The following is a 24,340-nucleotide window of genomic DNA, read 5'->3' as shown; positions in this document are numbered from 1 at the left end:
GTCCTTTTTAAACTATAAATACAAAAAGTAAGTACTTACTATCATTTTATTATTTGCGATTGTCAAATTATGAGAATTTAATATTATTTTAACATTAAATAAAATTTTCAATTAAATAAAACCGTGTTATAAAAGTCATAAATAGACGAATTATGTTATTTTCTAAGCGTATTCAAAAAGTTAGTAAGTATTTAATATTTAAATTTAATAAAAACCACATAAAATATTTATGCAGGTTTTCAAAATACTAATTTCCTCATTAAATTAATTTATTCCGTAATGTCTCAGTATGTTTTTAATATATGTAAGTATTATATTTTTTTAACATAAGAACGATTACTGCTTTTCCTATTTATATAGAAATGGAATCCGAGACTAGTCGTACACTGCGACGTCATAAGCAGGAAGAAGACACCTGGCGGCGACGTTGTGGCTGTCTCCGGACCAGCGAGAAATTGAAACAGATTCTTGATTCGTTTCCCCCACCCCCACCACCGACACCAGACCATGCAGAGAAGAAGTCAATTACCCCTGTAATATGATTTTGATTGTGTGATTTAATTTGACATTTCAACATCTAAGTTATTTTTATTAAATATAGAAACAAAGATTTTTTCATAGTTTATGTGAAACAAGAATAAAATAGGAAATAATACGATACGACGATTGAATTAATTATTGGATACGATTCCATTAATTTATTATTATTATTTATTATATAGAGTAATAACGTTATTTTTATTCATAGCTAGGAAATAATTGTATATCCGCATATTGCACTCATGTTCATCAAACTTGCCCGTCAACTAAATTGGGGAGATTGTGCGAAGAATCATCAGAAATTTGCGCAGAGCAATCATTAAAAGTAAGTTCTTTACGTTCATACTTTTTATTTTATCTTTTAATATTTTCTATTATTAGGATAAAGTGACGTTGCTTTGGTAAAGAGGGTTAACTTTATTGGATTTAAAAAGTTGTATCAAAATATTATTCGATTGAAAAAAAATAGGATACGTATACATTGTCTCTAAAACAGCTTGGAAAGTTAATACCTTTTTTTTGTAAGTCAATTTAACATAATTTTATTTATTTTTAAGGACAATAATACCAAAATTATTATATTATTTATGTGTACTAGACGTATCTACATATATAAAATGAATACTTATTTGCGTGTGTGCGTTTTCTACACCGCTAGTAAATCTAATTTCGAGAAACTGTGGTTCATTGCAAGTCAGGATAGTTTGTAAAACGTTTTTTTTTTCAAATATTTATGTTTAGATCAGATCTATTGCTAAGTAAGTACATGTACCTAACATAAATGTATACGTGAAATATGATAAAATCGCCACTATGTGCATCGTGACCAAGTTATCAGCTACAGACGCCATAGCATGTTCCTAGAAGTTATTAAAAATTCTATCACTTAGGTAATGCTACTGATGTTAATCTAATCAGGTTTATTGTTGACGTTAAAAATATATCGTAACGTTTTTGTTAAAAATAAATTACATATAAAATTAAATATATCAATATAAGTATTATATGCTTTTCTATTGAGGTTTATTTCGGACTAGGTAATGCTTGGCACGTGTAGCGCAGACATTATAATATTAATTTCCAAAAATCATTAATTTTATAATCTAATCTTACTATATAATTATTAAACACATGTTAATTACTATTTTCGAATAAAAGCTGTGTGAAATTATAATTATTATCAGTAACTATTTTATATATATGTATATATGTAACTAGCAGGTTATGACTCTATTCCATCTGGCGGTTCCATTGCGGATACACCATACATCAGAATCATGATGTTTTCAGTCAGCGTCATGGAACAAAATAAACACAAATAATAGTAATATTAATGTAAATATTCGGTACTGCTAGATTTCAGCTCCCAGTCTTCAGATAAGATCCATATGTTCTATAGAGTGCATATAACATGTATCTTCTTCACGGCTATCATTAATAAATTATTATTCCTCTCAAACATATGAATAATTAAAAGTAATTACCTTAAAATGAATAACATATAAAATTAATCAAATTGATTATCTGTTCGTTTTCAAACAATACAGAATATGCAAGTATAATTTGGCTACCTTGTTCGATGAACCCAAGGAAGGCTATTCGAGTGTTTGTACAATTTACTCGTGATACCAATCTCTCTAGGTTAAGACCAGCATACAGTCTGTATAAGCAGTCAGCATAAGTTCCGTACTTGCTGAATATTTCAAATTCTAGTAACGACTTTAATCTTAATTGAAATCAAATACAATCGTACCATTTTATTAAGTTTTATATACATTGTTATTTATACGTTTCCTTCCTTTTCGGATGTAGGTAATATTTGTTGGAGTTACACAAAGCGATATTTGTTAAAGTAGCATTCCTTTGCAAGCGTTTGAATAGATTAAATTGAGTTGTAATGTTTTAAATTGTTGCTTGTTAGTGTTGTAAAATGACGAATGGTTTTAATACTCTGCTCGAATAAAGTATATTTTGATTTATTATCTGAATCGCGAGAACCGATTTGGTCCACTGGAAAATTTGAATTTTGATCTATTGATACGGGGTTTTAACCCGCGCAAGTGTCAATTAGTTTTCATGTGCTTAATTTATGTTTATAATTAATCTTGCGCGGCGTTAATAGGAAACATCGAAAAATTCGTGACGAAACTGTGAACCCGCAATTAAGCACGTTGAAATGAATTTTAACCTTCTTTTTAAGAGTAGATGAGGCTTTTGTCCACCCGTGGGATATGTGGACTGAGAGAACACAGGCTGTTAAATTATGAATAATGATACAAAATCCTTAGTATTATATACAAGATGATTTGTGTACAGTTGATTTTCATAATGTAATTTCAGTCGATGGAAAGTTTTCCATGAAGAATGATAATTATATATAATGTTTTAAAGGTAAATAGTCGTTCGTGGCGAATTGTGACCGAGCTGGTGCAACTGCTTCAGTTGTCGGTGACCGCGACTGCGCTGGCGTTGTACTACCTAATTTACTGCTACATGCAATTAATCTATTACACTTTGAGGAGCGCTTTGTACTTCCATAATGCTGATGGGTTAGTCAAAACAAAGCTAAACCATAACTGCTCTTATATATAAAACACTAATTGAAACATACAAATAGTATTCATAATTTTGAAGGTTATAAAATATAAATAATTGAGTTCAAGTTGATATATATTTTTCCTTTTTGCAGTGCAATGAAGATAACAATAGGCGTTGTTACTATTACATCCATATTTGTCGCCTTTAACCTGATAATAAGACTCGAACGCTTCATTGGAGTATTTTAAAGATAAATTAATGCAATTTTGTATTACGTTAGGACATTGCTTTAATACATTTTTATTAATCTTCGCTTGTTTTCTTTTTCCCATTGCTTATTTTAAGAAAGTGACGATTTATCAGAATTTAAAGGTATTCGGTTAGGCGACGCGGGCAAATGGACCACCCGATGGTATGGGATGTGGTCACCGACGCTCATAGACATTGGTGGTGTAAAAAATATTAACCATTTCTTATATCGCCGATGCGCCATCAACCCTGGGAGCTAAAATGTTATGTCCCTTGTGTAAACGTAAATTAAACTCGTTCAACAGTACAGTATTTGTATCTATAATATAATAAATAATATGAATGTCCTTATTCTTGGGACTTATGTCCAAAATTAATGAGAAGTTTGTAGAGGTTTGAAATTTTGAACTCATTCCTTCATCCATTTCATCACCTCCTAGACAACATGAAGATATACAAAATCATTAATTATATATAACGAATATAACTTCGAGATAAGTGTATCAGAATATATGAAGTACGTTTATATATTGAGGCTTTGTGCCACTGAGGTAAGAACTACTCGTGGAAGATTGCAGCATTGACTAGCTGAAGAGATACGGAGGCTGCTTTGCACATTGCCCACTTCACTGGCAACCGCCGACCGAGACGCATGTACCGAGAACTTACTCACCGATACCTAAACTTACCGATAGTTTTCTCGCGTTTTTCATATAGTGATCTATATTTTTTATTGACGCTATTCGTCTTTGTTTGAGTGGAGTGTAATTAAATGACACAAGGGCAAAAAGTGTCGGCCTCTGAGTGCATCGTTTGTGCAAAATGGTATCAAATATGAGGTGAGTGGATTAAGATTATTGTTTACTTTTTTTATAATGTGACTGAAATTATTGTCATTCACATTTTTAACTTTTTTTTTTATTAATTATTTTGATAATTGACAAACATGTAAATAAAAGCGGTTACAGTGCATATTACTTGTCCATTCAAAAGTATATATGTATATTCATTAAATAAAGAAATAATGTGCTTATATCTTATCGGATAATAAATACTTTTTTATATATCTTTGTAATGCAGATCTATCAAAAAAGTTGATTAAGATATAGTAATTTATAAAAAAACAAACATTTTCGATGGGTTGAAGAACATAATTGTGATATTTTATATTAACGTGGATTTAACATAACGTATGGTTATAATTATTTTATGTCCTGTGCCTAGCTTGTTAGGCTGCAGATCGCGACGTCCCAGGTACGAATCTCAAGTCAGATTATTAGAAAAACAATGGGCTTTTCATTCAAGGAATTCTAAAAACTATCTGGAGTTAGGAGGTAGGAAGTGGTGATGTACACCAATTTTTGCACTTGAACTCATAAAATAAAACAAGTAACTAAGTGCTAAAATAATTGATAGTTTGAGTGGCGATTGATTATGCCTTTTGCCGAGTATTGTAGTCCAACAATTTTTTTATTACAAGGTGATCTACGAATAAAATAAAAACCATAAGCAATTCGTCAAAGTTTCGCGTATACTGGTACAGATATATTTTATATTTATTTCCACAGATAAAAAAATGTTCAAGCGCGGTGTCAGATAGAGTTTAAAAGGCATAAAGCTGCCGCGAAAAATTATGTTTGTACTAGTTCTGTGACCCCGCTACGCTTCAATGGAATAAATGGCGTCGATGATTTGCTTCCTCAAATTCTTAATATAATAATTTGGATATAAAATAAAAATCAGTTTCAATCTTTCTTTGTGGTTTATTTGTAAACTGTTTTATGGTAATCAAATCTTATTTTCTTAGGTTAGTCTTTGTTAGGTTGCCTTGGTTTCTTTTTTTGAAAAGTACTTTTCTTTTAAAACTGTACATTGTTTAAAACTAAGTCGATTCCCGTTGCCTTTACACCTAGACCTTTTAAACTCTGCAACGAATTTTAATGCGGTTTTCATCATTAAACAGAGTGATTCAAGAGGAAGGTTTATATCCTAATACAAACATATCGTAGTAAAGAAAAGCCAAGAATTTAAACTTTAGGAAAGCCTAATTTTTTCTTTTATGTTTGTTCTTAATCTAAATGTTGTACATAGATGTTTCGTTTCGAAAAACTGTTTCTTATTTTACTAAAGATTTTTCAATAAATAATATAAAATTATTGAGAAAAAATCTATATAAAAAATAGATCAATAGATTCCGCGCATTTCGGGAAAGGTTTTAGAATAAAATATGGCAGACAACGCCTGCCTGTAATGATAGTGGGAACAATAATTGTATAAGATTTAAATAGTACAGTAACAAGTTTTTTTCTTTTTAAATATGCTTATTATACTTTCCACAATTTATTATATTTGTATGCATTGCATTAAAAACTATTTAGCGTGTAGTTTTATTTATTCATTAGTAATTAATGGATTGTTAATATTTTGAACGGTGAATAACGTAAGAATATAATGAGTCTGGCGTGGAAACAAAGTGTAAAGCGTCTGATGTGACCCGACGCGTGCGTTAACGGTGCGTTCCGGCTTTGATCAAAATCATAGTCGTCACTTTTACGCTGATCATGCTAAACAACTGTTGACTTTTATGAACTTCCATAATCCATTCAATTCTTGGAACTGGTGTTACTTCTCATCAAGAGTGAATAATATAAGGGCTGCAATAGGGGCCGAAGTAGTGACTTACATCATTCTTGACATTCACGGATAAATAAATGGTCACAAAAGTTTATTGTACGTAAATCATAACGTCGCTAGAATGCTACACTCAGAAGAACTTAGGGTGAAAGTGTCCCTTGAATCTGATTAATACGAAGATAAAATATGAAATATTTCTTTTATTTTATGACAATATGCAATCTAAATATTTCATAAATAAGTCCGTAAGATTCATAGGGCTAGATTAATTAGTTACATTCCTAAAAAATATTACATACATATAATATGTCATCATCAAAAGGATAACAGAGACGACTGTTTGGATGGACATGAGCTCCTTTTTAATCTACAAGCTATTCTCAAAATCTTTGTGAGAAATATTCAAAATTTACTTAAGGTAATTAACCATTTTGATGTATGTAGGTCCTTCATTATTGTGACCCGAGAGGGCCCAGTGGTTAGAACGCGTGCATCTTAACTGATGATTTCGGGTTCAAACCCAGGCAGGCACCACTGAATTTTCATGTGCCTTATTTGTGTTTATAATTCATCTTGTGCTCGGCGGTGAAGGAAAACTTAGTGAGGAAACCTGCATGTGTCTAATTTCAACGAAATTCTGCCACATGTGAATTCCACCAACCCGCATTGGAGCAGCGTGGTGGAATATGCTCCAAACCTTCTCCTCAAAAGGGAGAGGAGGCCTTAGCCCAGCAGTGGGAAATTTACAGGCTGCTAATGTAATGTGATGTAGGTCCTACAACATTTTTTATTATATTATCAACATTGAAAATCCTTTACTTTGAAAACTATTTATTTTTTTATGAAAGTGTTCTGCATGAGTTTAGACTTTGATCTGTCTATATTAATTATACATTGAATAACAGAAATCCAAAATTTAATATATAAAAAAATTAAATAAAAGTGATATTAGATTTAAGCGCATTGATAACATGTAATCAGTCGGTTATTGCGGATTTTGCCAAGCAATTACACAGTTAACCTTTTCATAATCTAAAATTACTTCTTAAAATCTTTCATATCATTAAAGATAATAATATTGCATAAGCAAACAATTATAACAATTAATAACCTTACATATAATTTCGAGTCCGGAGAGGAAGCAGTAATGAGGCCACAGAGATGTTGTAGGAAGCGGTGCGAGGTCACTTCCTGTCCAAGCCGATTTCCATTATCTATTATAATATAATATAAAAAATGTAATAAATTTGCTGTTTTCAGTATATCATAAAAGTGTAACCCTGTCCATGAAAGAGTTCCGTTCAATCCGTCTCAAACATTCTGTGGATCCATTAAACTCTAGATTTACTATTTCATTTTTTTAATGTACCGACCTTATTTAATGTATTGAGTTCAGGCAATGATTGTATCCATAAGTACGTACATACGAATGGTACCTGTATATTTTATACAAGATTTACTAATTAACACAATAATTACCCTAAAAAAATCGTTATCTAATTTTAACAAATAAGGTAAAATTAAATTTTATTCACATAATATATCTCGGTTTTATAAGCTCTGTGTACTGTCCTTATATACATTTATTAAGTTCCTTTATATTCTGGAAAATAAAGTTCTTAAGGGGTAATTGAAATCTGATCATGAATAATGAGTCTAAGTATAGAGTTTTGGTCTCAGCAGTTCGTTCTCAATATATCTCATCAAAATAATTTTCAAACTATGCTTTATTGGGCGTAAAAATCTCGTAATCGCCGCCCGAACAAAAGACATAAACGAGCGCGTAACGTCGCATGCGCAGACGCCGTTTTACAGAAAGTCACCGTTACATGTTTTATTTATGCATTTAAGTTATACAAGGTCGTGATATAAGGCTATTGAATCATTTTGTAGTTTGTAAAACGTTACATAGAAAATGTTATTTAAATTTCTTAACATAAGAAATATTAAGAAATTTTAAAGTTTATTTTTAAACAAAAGAACAAATACACTTACTTTGAGTAATTTTGTTTGTTCTCATTTACGCTTCAACGGTCAAAACATTGATGCTTTAACCAATCGATGTTTTTGCACAAGTATAGTTTGAGATGTAACAAATAGTTCTTTATTTCGAACGAACAAGTAGCATGAAGTCTATGCGAACGAGTAAAAGCGCGGGAAAAGTGTAGAAAACAAATTTAATCTGTCTTGCAATAGTTGTCATAAATTAAATAGATTTTTGTAAAACATTTTGAAAAAGTGTGATTTCTATTTTAGGTACAGAACACAATAATACAATACATCGATACAATCTTGTATGATTTTATCTCGTCACAAATGGGTACTGAAATTGGGTGAAAAATTACAATCAGTTTAATGGAAAAGAAACTAGTTTACAGTCGGTTGCAAGATTACGTACAACATTATTAATTGTTTAATTCAAATAAAAATAAAAACATTTTTCTTACTATTTGAATTAAAATAAGTTAAAGTTAACTTTTTTACCGTTCGATAACGAAAACGAATACAATAGATCAAGCGTAAGCAATACCATAAACAAGTGGATCTCGAATAGAAATTGAAAATTACACCATGTCGTTTTACCATCGATAACGGGTAAGCCAGATCGTGTTCACGAACAGAGCCATTATAACTGAGCCGTTCAAAACTATTTGATACTATTAATTACAATATTTTGATGAAATCTATTAAGTATTGTATATTAAAGAAAATTGTAGATTAGTATTTTATTCAGGGAAAACAATGCAAAGGTAGATTATGCAGAGGTAGAGGTGTGCACTAATTATTCAACGACCCGTATTAAAGCAGCGTGATGTAAATTACAAACCTTCTAATATTAAATGTATTTAGAAGGTTAGGGAAGGCTTTGAGGCCTAAAGTCTGGTCTTCTTAGTAGGCCATAGCCCAATAGCGGGACACTTACGGGCTTATGTTTTTTACTATACTTTTTTATTACTAATTAATTTATTTTATTTGGGAAAACAAAAACGGTGCAAAAATTTACGGTAACTATTTAAGGACTTTTTTACCGATCAATCTTTTAAATATAGGAATTCAATTTAAATACATCCGTTAGCATGTTTTATCTTGTTAATTACATTTAGTCAATGCGATACTGTTAAGGACACAAAGGCTATGCTTCAATAGACATCACAGGTCACTGACTGTGTGTCTGAGATACATCAAATAGTGGTGAGACTAAGAAGTGAGACTAACCTAATGAGATGAAGGCAATCATGTGGAAAATTAGATAATGTTATATGTCAATAATTGATTGAAAAGATTGATTATTCAATTACTTTTATTGAATAGTTTAAAAAAATGTCCGAGCGAAATTTTTGTTCTATGTTAACAGCCACCAGGACGCATTTTTTACAACGTTTACAGTTTCTTTTTACTTTTATGTACATTGAAATGTATACCTTGATCATGTACCGTTTTAAATTACTTTTTTTTATTACGTATTACGTACGTCTTTTGGTTTTATTTAGAACCAAAAGAAAAAATACAATGGAATTTGTAATATTGAATTTGAAGAAGCTTTCTTCTACACTTTGAGTATTAAAATCATTCCCTATCCAATAGATATTTGATTTTCTAATAATGTGATTAGGTTAGGGCTTGTTCTTTGTGTATTTTTATTAGGATAATCATTACGATCAGAATTGAATCACTGTAGCTACCGCTCTGGTAAAACAATTTCATAGATCACAGTCCACGGTAATGACGCCGATATTGATTCCCTTGGTTCAATCTTCAGCCCTGTCATTACTCTGCCGTGTCTTTTGACCCATCATTACATCTATTATAGTCAAAACAATGATACTATCACGGTACGAGCTCGACTTTTATTGGTTATCTTGATTTTACGTGAAATACTAAGTAATATGATTACATTACGTTTGATTTAAAAAAAAAAATATTTATTCGTACAAAGTAAAAGTATCAGTTATGAGGCTGATATTGCCCATTCTTCCTGCAAGGGTTCTCTTTTAAGGAGCAGGTTTAGTGCTCCTATGTCGGTTACACTGCGCGGCCGGCGCTAACGATATTTTCCTTCACCACAGAGCAGATAAATTATACAAGATTAATTTATTTATGATATGTGTAGTTTAATATAATTTAATTATTTTACCCTAATATCATATATGTTTGTGTTGTTCCAGATTAATAATAATTTGGGGATTCTGCATTTTACATGTAAGAAAGAATCAATAATTTACAGTTTTAATTTATACTATAATCCTAAAATATATTATTATAATTCTTCTAAAGGTAGTGCACACCATTACGCCTCACACACGCTTAGACTCTTCAGCGGAATCCGCGGAGCTGTCAACAGAGTCATTCAGTTCTCTTGAATCAGCTGAACTAAACGAGGGTTCTGGAGATGACCCACCTTCCTTGATCGCTACTAGCAAGGTAATAACTATAATTATTATTTAATAAAATCATTCTGACATTCTATAATTTAACGTTTGATATCTTTATAATTCTACACAAAAGTGTTACGAAATTGTTTTTTTATTAGCTATTATACTTCAATGTTCATTTAACAGAATGAAACGAGAGAGGCACTTAAATCGGACGGCAGTGAACAGGATCCAGTAAGTAATTGTATTTTTTTTAAGTATTTTGATACAACATAATTGAAAATGTGTTTGTAAAATTTTGGGATATCAACATTACGACAGGTACGAAAATGAATGCAGATATGATTCAAACAGTTTAATTTAAAATATCAAATTAATAAATAAACGAATACGTGTGAAATTATAGCAAGTGAGATCTGTAGAAGTGACTATATTGTTAGGAATATAAATCATATTTGTAAAATTTAGTAAAATTGTCTATGTCTAAATCTCATTGTCTTTGATTAGAATAGATAGTAGTATATATAATATTTGACATTACGCCAAAAGGCGATGTTAGAGTAGAGTAGGGTATATACCAGGAGAGATAATTATACATTTATATATTAAATATCTTCTAAAAATGCTCTTCGTGCTATACGTTTTAGGAGGTTATTTGGGGTCGCACAGTGTAATTCTGATACTTCTTTATATCGTATTGATCATATTTTACGGACGTTACTTGTGAATGCTTTTTCTGGTAATAATTTTTTTACCTCTCTACTCGAGAGGTTTAGGTCGTAGTTAATACCGGTGCTTAACAAATATTTATTATAAAGGTGTAAAGTTTTACTTTGAGTACTACAAAGTTTTGATTGTCATGTAGTTAATTTCTCGAACTTGAATAATTAAATGAAATATATGTGTTAAGGAAAAGTATTAATATTTTATAATTTTCATCTCTAAAATAAAACTTTTTATAGTGATATTAAATATTTAATATTAGTTTTGAAACATAACCTATGTGCCCTAAAATGTAAACTGTCTACAGGAGAAATATTTCCTTCCAGTTAATGAGAAGGCTTATTCCATTAAGTTTTCATGTGTGGCAGAACATTATTTAGCACATGCACGTTTCTTCACGATGTTTTCGCGCGTTATTCATTAATGAATGTCTGATTTTTAACTCACATTCTGCGGCAGTTTATCTCTGCACTTATTGAGCACGTATTGAACATGTCAGTTTTTGAATAAGATAAAAGAAGCTCGATGTCTAATTAGACTTGTCGCAAGTTTTACAACAGTTTGACAAGATGTTTTTTTTTGTTAATTTACTATTGAATTATATCCTAGCTTGTCATAAAAAAATGTGAACGGTTTGAGTTTAAAGAACAAAGAATCTATTAACAAAGTAAAAAATGTCTTTTATAGACACCGTAAAAATGTTATAGTGATTAATTGACTATCTAGAATAATTGTGTCTTGCGCGGTACTTTTCTATAAAGCTTCACGGCTAATATGTGTATATCTCCATACAATACAACCTTGAATGAATGTAAAAGATGTATAACACTCGTTAGAACAATGAACCATCTCGCTGCATAAATACATAGCAGCGCTCTTTTATTAACGTCTTACCAAACATCTTGCTATGTGGCTCAATGTCAATGACTATTATTGTATAAAAAGGCTGCTTCTACAGAGCAAGCCGACGATCGATTTAACTACATTTTTTGCGGTCTTTCTTCTTCTTCTTTTTCAAGTCTTTCTTTTTAATATATTATTAGTAGTGCTTTAATATATTTCAGTTGGTGGTAACCCTTTATCCAAGCCTATGTTGGTACCACCCACTCGTCACATATTCTACTACCAAACGGCAATGCTTAATATTGTGTTGTTTCGGTTTAAATGGTGAGTAAGTAAGTAAAATTACAGGCATAAGGGTCATAACTTCTTATTTCCCGAAATTGGAGAAATAAGGCTAATTTCTTACAACGCCAACGTCGATAAGTGATAGTGGCCAGACCACTTATATAATAATGAAACAAAAGACTACATCTTTTGTTTTATTGAATTACAATTTGTTTTATCATAAGGCAAACCATAAAAAACGGTAACAGAAGTAAATCTTATCTAATAAATATTTCTAAATTAAAATCAGGCAACCATATAATACTGTAGTTTGTCTATTTTTTGTACTTTCTAAAAATATTATAAGTTTCAATATATTAGAAACTTATATATAAAAAAGTAAAAACGTAATATTCGAAATCAGGTTAAAAGAATCATTCATTTCACGCACACTCGACATAAATTTAAAAGCTTAATTTTTTTATGTGATTCACTCTGTGACGGGCCAAAATTACCTGAAATTTAAAAAAATAAGAAAAAAAGTGTAAATTGTGTGAAGTTTACGGATATACTCTCACTTTTAAAATGGAAATATCTCGGAATTTCGCGGTTTGCTCTACAATTCCAATATAGCGGTTTCATAGCGCAAATTGAGTAAAGTATTTTACTGTACTGCAAAGTGTCGCTAACAATTGACATTACCATTTCCATAAATCAAGCAAACAGTGATTGTCAACAATTTTTTCAAGTTGTTATATTTTTGTAAACTTGTATAACTTTCGATAAAAAAATATTAACATAAATCTTATGAATTGTTTCAATGTTAAAATGCTATTCAATATTAATTTTTTAATTAAAAGAATATCTATACATGCTAAATATATAATACGTAGAGAGTAAGTCCTAAGTTCGTACGTACGTACGTAAGTATACGCCGGTGGTATCTTTAAATTCAATTCCATCTTGTCAAATGACTATTCAAAAGATATTTAAAATCCTACTAATGAAAGGAAATTAGATTACCAGATTATATATTATAGTTAATTGATTGAAATAAATAATTAAATATATAATGCATATATTTTTAATTGAGTTACGTAAAACTTTAAGTAAGTTACGCTAAAGTAAATGAATAAGGCTTAGAATTTGGAAATCAAGTAGCTTATTACTTAACTCAACATTGAAATATATATCAGATAACAATGGAATAAAATCAACAAATGTTATAGTATATTTTATGCTTGAGGGAGGATGGTCCACGCATCCATTGCCCAACCTATACATGTAGCGAACAAGAGGCCAGCGGTTGTTTTATGCAATAAGTACAATAACATTGCGAAGGGCCTCTCTCATCTCATTTAGTTATGATGTTATGTTCCGTCCAGTAGTTAAAATTAATGTTAATTGATATTAAACAATTATCTACTTATGAATTAAATTCATTTTTGATAATTATATCACTTCTTGGAATACTGGTTTTTTTATAAATGTCACATTAACTTTTTTTTTTAAATTTAGGAAAATAATGTGGATTTAAAATAATGAAATATAAACAAATATTATAATAATATCAGCATCGAGCCAATTGATTTACGATCAATCTAAGAGATAAACCTTTAAAGTTATGATTAAAATTATTTTAATTTTTCATGTTTTTTAAAAATTGTCTATATATAAAAAAGAAACTTATTAAAAATAAATAGTTCCTAATATCCATTTAGTTTTAGGTTTGGTAAAGTTCGCTTGATCGCAAGGAATAACAATTTTCTCTCTGACTACACGGACATAAAATAAAAAAAATAAATAAAAAAACACAGCGTATTATGTAGTCTTGAAAGTATAATCTATCATAGTATGTCAGTCCCATAAATAGACAAACAAACAAAGTTGATCTCCTTATACCTCCATGTGAATATAATGAAAGTTCATTTTAATTCTGAGATAGACAGATAATTACATCGTAATTTGAACAGATATGACTAACAAGTTGTAAGTAATCGCTGATCTGTAAAAGTTCCTTGATAGTTGAAGATTTTGCGAGTTTGATTAGATTAACACTATGGGCTCGTGAGAAGCGTCTGTCATAGTAAGTTGATCATTGCAAACATTGTTAAGATAGCCATCTCTGACCCGTCGGCAGCGTGTGATTGTCAGTTACTCGACTCACATTGCACGCCACCATAAGCGTGGACGCATTTTGTTTGCCCTACATTATTACCCTTCCCATGAAATTGTAAAGAAATAAATTGGTTTCGTTTTAATGGACTGCTAAATGAAAACAAAATTAAAAGTTAAAAATCAGTTTAATCGTGTAAGACATGTAATTATTATACTACTAAGCATTTGTAAACATGTTTTTGTATGGTAATATTTTATTACTCTTAAAGTCACTCGCGATAGTATCTAAATTAATTTAAGATAATTTAGCAAGCTATAACTTTAAATATTTTTTAGAAATATATATTTCACGAAAGTAGTAACAAACTGAAATCTAGTAGTTAACATTCTTACAACGCTCTAAAAAGGTTAAACTGAATATTTTAAGTATTTCAGACAATTGTTTGCTATAGGACGCGATGATTCAATAATATAAGCTGTCACGCTCCCAATTTGTCTAATTTGTACCTGCAGATGAATAGATTTATTTTTTTGTATCGAAACCAATTTGCTGGAGTAGTGTAGCGACGGAACGTAAGTACTGCTGCGGCAGTCCACTGGCCCAATTTTCATAATGCGTGCAGCGGCTGCGGCGTGCGAACCGCCCTGGCACACTTTGTCTTACAATCTTCGATAATAATTTTTTGTGCAAAACTTTCATGGGGTCGTGACTGTGAAATGGTGCATTAACGACGGTAATTCAATACTTTGATTTTTTTCTTTAATAGAAAAACTAACTGATCTTAATAGTAAAATTTTATATCACTTATCGTATTTATCTAACGGCTTTACTTTCGAAAACTTTTTAGGTCAATGTTATGTTACTAATTTAAGTAGCGATTCTCGTAGGAAGTTGTACACATGTATGATTATCAAATGCAGACGAAGTCGCGTTTGCCGGAGTGTACGGCTGTACGCGTTAAAAATCTTACCTTAACAAGACGAGTATCCGTGTTCACTTGATAATTATGAAAGGAAATATATTCATAATTCTTAATGCAAATTATTTGAAAAGTTAAGGTTATAAAACACTGAGGCAATGACCTAATGTATAGCGTATTAATTATAATGCTATGTGACTTTCGGCAAAAAAATCGTTCTATCTGAAACAATGGGAGTTCTAAAAGTCTAAGTTCTAAAACTTTTTAATTTAAGGCATTAACCATCGATAACATCAGCATATAGCACCTGAAATATGTAATGTGACGAAAAATGGCCGGCCAGCTCTTAGAATTAAAATTCTAAATTCTTCTGGATGTTTTGAAGTCGATTCTACTCGATTGTATTTTGGATATGTTTGTAGTGTTTATGGTAAATTACACGAGTATAAAGCTTGAGACATCGAAACTGTAGTCATTCTTCAAAATTTGAGTTATTTCGTGCTATTTATATTTTACAGTGCGAAAATCCCTTTAGTATGTTTCTACAATATTAGCATAGTCCCTACTCTTCCATATCAGGTTACAGTCCACTGTCAATTATAATGGATATTTACTAATCAAAGCCGATCAGATTTAGACATAGACAATTTTACTATTTTTTTATGTTTTGATATATTCTTAACAGATATATTTAACAAAGACAGCCTCGTTGTGGAGTAGCCAGATATAAGACAGCAGATCCCGAGGTCCTGGGTTCAAACCCCAGTTCGGGCTGATAAAAAGTTTTTGAATGTTTCCAATATGGATCCAAAAATACTAGGTAAGCACGTAAAGCCGTTACACCCGTACCTGAACCCTTTCCGATCGTGTTAGATTTGCCGTCTCATCGGACTATGAGAGTCAGGTAATGTGCACCTATATTTGCGCACACATTTGTCCACTATAATAAGTTCTGCTTAGGCTGGTTTCTCTTGATATTAGCTGATCATTAAAAACATAATCATGTAACACTTTTTTTTTCTCAGGTCGTATTCCTGTCAGATAAGAATGGTTATATTCCAGTTAGCATCAAACCACGTTCTCCCGCAGTGGATTCAAGCTGGCGAGAACCTCCTGCTTGGGAACGAGAGTACAGGCGACATCGGACAAATGGCAGCAGAGTACAATGTACGATTGTTTAGTAATGCAAAAAAAAAAACGAATTAAATGCGTTATCCATCCATGAAATAATTGTATTTGAAAATCACTTATAGATAAAAAAAAACGTAATTCTCTCATGTTTATTGACACCAGGCACACCAGTCTAGGCAAATTTTCTTTTATCTTTTCGCTTTTATATTAATTATATTTGTCATATCCTTAATAGAAAGCCTGATCCTTAGCCTAGTCTCGATCTAGCCTATGCCTAGATATCGTTGCATACACATAATATAACTTCCGATTCTGTTTCAACGTATAGTTTCATTTTCATACATAACTGAATTACCGTTAACCTACATGATAATATCGAAATTGTTAAACTACAAAAAATAGTTTAATGTGTGACCAATTTGTAAACAGCGGATTTCCCATACATGCGAACTATTATGTTTGTTTTGCAAAACCGGACAAATTTTGATGCTATCAATAGACGCACGCACTAACCGTCTTCCTTGCTCAATCTTTAATCTATCTTTTTTACGGGAAAATAAGTTATGTTCACGACTTAAACATTAAAAAAAAAAAAACTTTGTATAAGAATAGAATAAATATTCTAAATTCTTGCTAGGACGTTTACGTCTCATATCAACCTTTGAAATCTACACGCGTCTTTTATTACAATTAATACTGTTGTTCTTTTTTAAGATGAACGTATTCTCGTTAAATAAGTCACATTTTTGATACAGATATTGAAGCAGAATGTCAAGATGACTTTATGAAGATAAGGGTTGGCTTCAATGGATCATTTAATGGACTTGTTTATTCAGCCGGTAAGTAAAACGGTCTTTAATATTAAAACTTATAAATAAAATTCAAATAAAACCATTGTATTTCAAATATAACTGACATATTCAACTGTAAGATAATTAAGTATTTGATATTGCAGTAGAGATAAATGTTTTTGATGTTAGTAGATTAGAGTGTCGTTTGACCACTAGTAAAGACAAAATGATAGTTTTGTAATATCAAGGATAAAATCTTGTTACTTGTATTACTACTATTGTAAGCTTACTTAATGCGTATCGATTGTACAATAGTGGAGAGAGCTTGATATAAAGTAATTATCATCTTAATATATTTGATTAAACAGTAACTATATTATTTGACAGTGAGTCTGAAGTCTATATGTGAGGAGTCTGTGCCGGATATCCTTACAGTAATTAATAGGTAGATAGAGTATTAATAGGTTAACAAGACTAAAAACTAATTGTCTTATTAATAAAGTCTTAGTATCGACTTGGTATTTAAACATATACGAGTACATACTTGTACTAATAAGAATCGAACGCTCCATCTGATGTTTTCACCATTTTTTTCATTTGCTGTAGCTATATATGTATTTTTTAGGTATACATTCTCTGCCACTTGTATTGGATTCATTTAATTAAACATTTACTAAATAAAAAAGAGTATTCCAATAAATGTCGAATCAATTCACCTTTTAATATCCGTTATATTGACATCAAGTGTTGATATGCGTATACAAAACAATCAATTTGTTGATGGTAATGTTCATTGATAGAGAATTCGGTTACCTACAAACACAAAACTAGAAAAAAGAGCCGTAAAATTTTCATTTCATGTTCATTTCTTAATAAGATTTACAAATTGATTGAATGGAATTTACACTGATATCTTAGATATTTATTAAATATTTGTGCAGTTTGTGTTATTAATCTGAAATCAAATAACAAAGTTTAATATGCCGTATTATTTAATCAGTGGCAGATTTAAATATATAACGAGGATGGCTACAGTTTTGCTGCCCTTTCGTTCGAGGAATAAATATTTTTTCCGCTATAATTTATTATTATTATATTGTTGATAATTCTAAATTTTCGAAAATAGAATGCCTTAGTTTTATTTGTTCACATTCATAGTGTTCTTAAAAGCTACTTATCATAATCGACGTTCACAGGTTATTCGTACGATCCAGATTGCATGTATATAAACGGTTCTGGTCGTGACTACTACGAGTTCTACATACAACTGAATCGTTGTGGCACTCTTGGAAGAAACAGCCAGCACGATGACACGAAGAAACATCCGACTGTGAGTATCAACATAATTGCTTAATACATATGTATAGGTTTCGTAATAAAAATTATTACATCATATTTATATTATTATAAAATTATAACATAATTTACAGTTTGAATAAATGTGCGTTTGTTCTAGCCACAATATCTCATGCACGCTACTTACAATTTACAATACAAGGCTAATATGTTCTTGAACAATTTTAAAGATGAATAGTTCCCAACCTATATAACCTTTGATTTGGATGTCAGCTTTCTTAAATAGTTGGTGTTATTGATCCATAGTTTAGTAAAGAAACTTTCAGCTAAGTCTTTTCAGGCAAATATTATTAACACGAACAAAGTATTTACGTTCGGGTTGTTACAAAAGTCTATTTATACACGTTTTATATTTGATGTAAAAAATTTCAACAGAAGAATCTGATGTGGAACACAATTACCGTGCAGTACAATTCTCTAATCGAGGAGGAACTCGACGAACACTTCAAGGTGACGTGTGAATATGGATACGACTTTTGGAAGACTGTCACGTTTCCCTTTTTAGACGTCGAGTAAGTAATTTTAATTTTTTTTTAATAAACTTGTGATATGCTCCATTGTTAACCGAAGTTCAAATTTCAAACTCGGTCAAGCACTTATCAATTTGTGTTAATAATTCATTTTATGATCGGTTGTCAAGGAATCATTATGAAGTATCATATTGGAGCGTCCGTGAAATAAGTACCGAATCTTCCTCTTAAAAGGAGAAGTGTTAAGTTAGGCATTTTTCGATGGTCGTGCAATAAATTATGTTATTAATTACATCAATTTTAAATGTTTGGTTATCTAGATACCTTAGACGTGTATCTTTTGATTAAATTTATTCACGAAGATGTACTTATATAGGCACTTATAACAAACACAGATTGAAAAACAAATATAAAATAAATAGAGATATAGATTATCCCTTGGAATATGACGTCTTAGCATAATTAAAAAAAAATACTGCTAGTTTAGTTAACTAATAATTTTAACTGAAATACGGTAACAATCAAGTCAATAAAAACGGTTTTGTTTATTATAAAACTGATTTTTTTCTCGGTACTGAATTAGACCTGCATATAATAGCAATATATTTTAACCAAATCAAAAATTTATAAAAAAGGCCAGAGATCACGTCTAATGAGAAAAAATGTAATGGAACAACGCATGTAATCGCAATGAAAGCGTGAGAAGATTTGCGTATAAATCTATTGAACCGTAAAATTATTTGTATTGACAATCTCGTAAATAAGATTACATCGTAATTTGACGTATTAAAAATTTTTAATAGCAATAAATTAGTAATTTAAATGTGACTTAAGTGTTAGATGTATTTCGAAAGTTTGCAATAAACTTCATGTTTAAAAATTCGTAAATTACAAACTTGAACGTATTGAAATAGATTTTTTTTTTTTTATTTCAATTCTTATTTTTATATAGTTAAGGCCTTGATGTTAATAATTCTTATGTATATGAATGCATTATTAATTTGTTTCTAATTTCGCGTTAATAAAAAGAAAAACAAAAATTTTATATTCAATTAAAATTTTAAGTTGATAATTAATTTGTAGACGACTTTATGACTTACCTTTAATAATTTACTGGTATCATTGTACAGACTTTGTACAATTTGAACATTTTAATATTCTTTTAAAAAGAGAAGGAAACGCAATGAAGTTATGTATGTGAATACAAAGATACTCCCTCAGATGCTATCGTCGGGAAAGACAATATTGAAATATTGACCGGAATTTTCTCCTGCAATATCCGTAAACATCAATTCTATCACTATCTTTCATTTAAAATTATATATAATACCTTTTTTGGGGCACTTTTTGTTGTTTAGCATAGATATGTATAATTAGGGAAAAACACAAACGATTCATTTTATGGGTACATCGACATCGATATTTCTTCAGAGGTATTTAAGTGAAGTTTATATATACAACATTTTATTCCGAATATGCATATGACCCTATCAATTATGCAAATGTTCATACGTTACATTATATATTCTGATAGTTAAATAATGTAATGTTTTATGTGAATTTTTCTTTTTCTTCAGAGTAGCAACGGGTAATCCTGTTGTATTCACATTGCAACCGCCGGAGTGCTATATGGAGATTCGTTCCGGATACGGCGCAACCGGTGCGCGCGTCACCGGCCCAGTGCGGGTGGGCGACCCTCTCACCCTGCTGATATATATGAGGAGTGCATATGGTAAGATTTACATGAATGTCAATAATCACTGTTCGAGATTCAATTTCATTTCAAAATAGCAATTTATAACTGTACATATATAAAACAGCTGTATATAGTACAAGTATATCAAACAATTGAGATACTTTTATATTTATAAGTGACATAACTAACAAGGTGATAATTGTATTTTAAATGAAGTAGTACAATGGATTTCGATCAAGTAAGGCATACAAGCAATTTTATTATTACAATTCGACGTTCTGGGAATCGATCAAAGGATTTAAAAAAAGAAAGTCAAAGAGAATAAAAAATCTAGTATCCAATAATTTATAAGCAAAATAATTTTATTGTTAAAGAGTAATATAAAATAAAAGAACATTCTAAAATATTTGGCTCTTGCATAGATTATAAATGTTTTCTACTTTCTATTAACATATAAAAATTGCATTTTACACGCTATTCTGATAAAAAGATTTTATTTAATTTATCAGAACGATTACGACCGATGCTCAATTATTTACCGTAACGAACAAGGGCAGAAAATTAACGGTGACCGATCGCGTGTTTGCTTCCTATTTTAATTCACAGATTTTCGATCGAAAGGTCATTGATCTCTTCATAGGAAATAGCTTGAAGCCATCGTCCCGATTAAATAAGTGTGTCAGTATAATTACGTGAAGTACATTTTTAATTGTAGATGGTTTCGACATTGTCGTTAACGATTGCTTTGCGCACAACGGAGCCGCGAAGAGGATTCAACTCATAGATGAATATGGGTGAGTATTGTTATATATCTTCATGCGAGTTATTTTAAGAAAACAGAGTTTTAATAAAAACTATTTTTGGGAAGTAAATGCTTCGTGTTCTATATTATCTGTTAAATATATACCATCTATCCGCAATTTTTTGATCAAGATCCAAATGTTGTCCAAGCGGGTTGTCTCGCCTCTTTTAAAATATATATGTAGTTATATTTCATTCGGAATATATGTTACACATAAGCATGTTGAAACATTAATTGGAATATTTAAAAATAACCTTTAATTTAACTTCCATTATTATTACCAGACTGATGTGGTCTCATAATTTATTAACAGTAACATAAGATATAAAAAAAAAAAAAACATTTATTTTATTTAAACTTATAATTTAGAGACTTGCTATATTGCTTTTTTTATAATGTTTAATATCATTCCCTTACGAGCAGCTGTCCAGTGGATGACAAGCTAATCTCACGGTTCCGCGGCTCGTGGTCGGAGTCGGGCGTGTTCGAGACGCAGGTGTACGCGTATATGAAGACGTTTCGCTTCACGGGCTCGCCGGCTCTCTACATTGAGTGTGATGTCAGAATGTGCCATGGAAGATGTCCAGTAAGTGCTTTGACGACGAATATTTTTATGAATTTATGTTGATGAAAAATTATTACAATATAATTTTTCGTACTTTATAATAAATCTATAATAAAATTGTGACAACTTAATATCAGACTGTTTGCTTCCTCTCCTCTAGAGGAGATAGTTTGAGCTGGTTTAAACTCACTCCGAAAATGCGAGATAGTCGATAGAGTTATAGGGCACGTATAGAATGAGTAATTTATATAATAAATAAAGGACAGTAAATTCAATTTGTGTTATACTTTCGATTAAATTTTACTCTCTTTAACTACTGGGCCTTGTCGGTGCATCGGAAACAAAAGTCCAACAATATATATCGGCAAAAACAGTAAATTTGGTTTAAGTCTACTTAGTTTAATTTTGTAAACAAATATAAAAAACAGAGTGAGATTTTTTCGTGTTTTATTTATGCATTTAAATTGAGTTCCGTTTCAACGAATAAAAGTAATGCCATGCTCTATTGCGCATGTCGTAGATCGAAAACGGCAGGTGGAGATTGTGCAGGCCATGAAGAAGCTTGAAAAAATTAAATTATTGCGTTTCGAGCATTTTAACCACGAAAAGAAAAAAAAAATAGTTTAGTTAATGACCGATTAATATGATACGATTGCCCTGTTTATCAACGATTCGATTCTCACTCGAAAGTCGTAGGCGTTTTATGAATATGTATACATATATATATCAAAGATAAATTATTGTAACCTATCCCTAGAGAGAACTCTAATAAACACGCTAAATTATGATTATTTGTAACCATACGAATATCATTAAATAATATTACGTAAAACAGATAAAAATGAGATTGATTCTTACTTATAATATAATAAACTTTTTAGCATTTAGTATATTTTATTTATGGAAATGTTTCAGTCACAGCCTTGTCACTGGCGTAATATGAAGAGCGTGCGTCGTCGGTCCGCCGACACGGAGACGGCGAGCGTGGCGCCGCGGCTGTCCGAGAACATCTCGCTCTTCCAGTCGCTGCGCGTGCTGCAGGAGGGGGAGGAGGACGACACTGTGGCCGGTGAGCACCAGTACATGTATACTTGGGTTTTCTATAGTATAACAGTACACAGTAATAGCTATAAGCTGTTTTTTTATGGTAACGGTTGGCGGACGAGCACATGGGCCACCTGATGGTAAGTGGTCACTAACGCCTACATCGCCAATACGCCACCAACCTTGAGGATTAAGATGTTATATCCCTTGTGCCTATAGTTACACTGACTTACTCACCCTTCACACCGGAACACAACAATCTGAGTACTGTTGTTTAGCGGTAAAATATTTGATGAGCGAGTGGTACCTACCCAGACGGACTTGCACAAGTCCTACCAAGTAGCCGGGCATTGGCTTCCTCACCTTGCCTTTACGAAAAAAGCTTGCACTTCATCCATTGACCCACTGCGAATTGGTGGATATACACTTGGTATTTGTATTGTAAATGTGTTTTTGAAATTCATATTTCATGCGACAAGATCGTTCTAAATTCGAATGTTTTTGTGTGAGTTCATCGTATTTGACGCAATATCTTCGGCGATTGAAACCTCATTATAATTATACTCTTATGGAAAAATTATCTTCTTTTCTCTTGTTATTTTCTATCCTGCTTCTTCCATCTAGGTAGCTACTACCCAATCATTAAATATTTTGCCGACAGATACTTTTCTATTTCATTTTGAACCAGTGTAACTACAGGCATTCATAAGGGTCACGACATCTTACTTCAAGGTCTGTGGCCTATTGGCGATGTTATGAATGGCGCTATAATTCCCTACGGCGCCAAGGTCTATAGGCGGTGGTGACCTCGAACCATCAGGTGGCTAAAAATCCAAACATTAAACATCAATGTTAAATAATAAATGTATTTTGCAGCGATAGAAGGACAGACCTGCATGAAGACATCCTCATTATCGGCGATGATAGTGTCCTGCGTGGTGTTGGTGGTAGCGTTGCTAGCAGGGTTACTGGTTGCCGCACGCGGCTGGCGGCGCGACCGGCAACGCAGCCAGCCAATACATGCATATGTTCCTCACAAGGGACGGATCAAATAGCTTTCATATTTATTACCAATAATAATGAGATTATAATATTGTATGTCATGAGTGAGTGTATGCGATACGTCCGGAAAAGTAACCGAACATTGAACACTATTTTTTGGTATCTTTTTACAAAAAAAGTAAAACAGTTATTTATATGTATGTAATGTGTGCTTGGAGTTAATGCTTTTAGTTTTAACAAATTCGAAATGTGGTTTTACATGATGGGTGTGACAGACCGAC

General features: G+C 31.4%; 2 protein-coding genes across 2 annotated transcripts; both read left to right on the top strand.

Annotated features, from left to right (window-relative positions):
• On the top strand, positions 1–3,349 carry LOC125068845. The gene is made up of 5 exons (XM_047678178.1): positions 1–27; positions 361–533; positions 749–865; positions 2,932–3,089; positions 3,230–3,349. The coding sequence occupies exons 2-5, from the start codon at positions 363–365 to the stop codon at positions 3,324–3,326; spliced, it is 543 nt and encodes a 180-aa protein (XP_047534134.1). The 5' UTR covers positions 1–27; positions 361–362; the 3' UTR covers positions 3,327–3,349.
• Positions 3,350–4,149: 800 nt separating this feature from the next.
• Positions 4,150–24,112, top strand: LOC125068995. Its single transcript, XM_047678400.1, has 13 exons — positions 4,150–4,166; positions 10,128–10,161; positions 10,237–10,383; positions 10,521–10,568; positions 16,228–16,369; positions 17,089–17,172; positions 18,321–18,454; positions 18,856–18,992; positions 20,528–20,682; positions 21,362–21,440; positions 21,872–22,034; positions 22,929–23,082; positions 23,934–24,112. Exons 1-13 carry the CDS (start codon positions 4,150–4,152, stop codon positions 24,110–24,112), a joined length of 1,473 nt encoding a protein of 490 aa, XP_047534356.1.
• Positions 24,113–24,340: the final 228 nt, after the last annotated feature.

Source organism: Vanessa atalanta, chromosome 14, assembly GCF_905147765.1.
Source record: "Vanessa atalanta chromosome 14, ilVanAtal1.2, whole genome shotgun sequence".
Lineage (NCBI taxonomy): Eukaryota > Metazoa > Arthropoda > Insecta > Lepidoptera > Nymphalidae > Vanessa > Vanessa atalanta.
This window is presented reverse-complemented; position numbering and strand designations above follow the sequence as displayed.

Bases quoted from the DNA above. Each gene is read 5' to 3' on its own strand.
- LOC125068845 (XM_047678178.1), top strand. From the start codon at position 363: ATGGAATCCGAGACTAGTCGTACACTGCGACGTCATAAGCAGGAAGAA. The intron at 866-2,931 runs GTAAGTTCTTTA...AATGTTTTAAAG, and splicing joins GCGCAGAGCAATCATTAAAA to GTAAATAGTCGTTCGTGGCG. The intron at 3,090-3,229 runs GTTAGTCAAAAC...TCCTTTTTGCAG, and splicing joins TACTTCCATAATGCTGATGG to TGCAATGAAGATAACAATAG.
- LOC125068995 (XM_047678400.1), top strand. The intron at 10,569-16,227 runs GTAAGTAATTGT...TTTTTTTCTCAG, and splicing joins ACGGCAGTGAACAGGATCCA to GTCGTATTCCTGTCAGATAA. The intron at 23,083-23,933 runs GTGAGCACCAGT...TGTATTTTGCAG, and splicing joins GGAGGACGACACTGTGGCCG to CGATAGAAGGACAGACCTGC.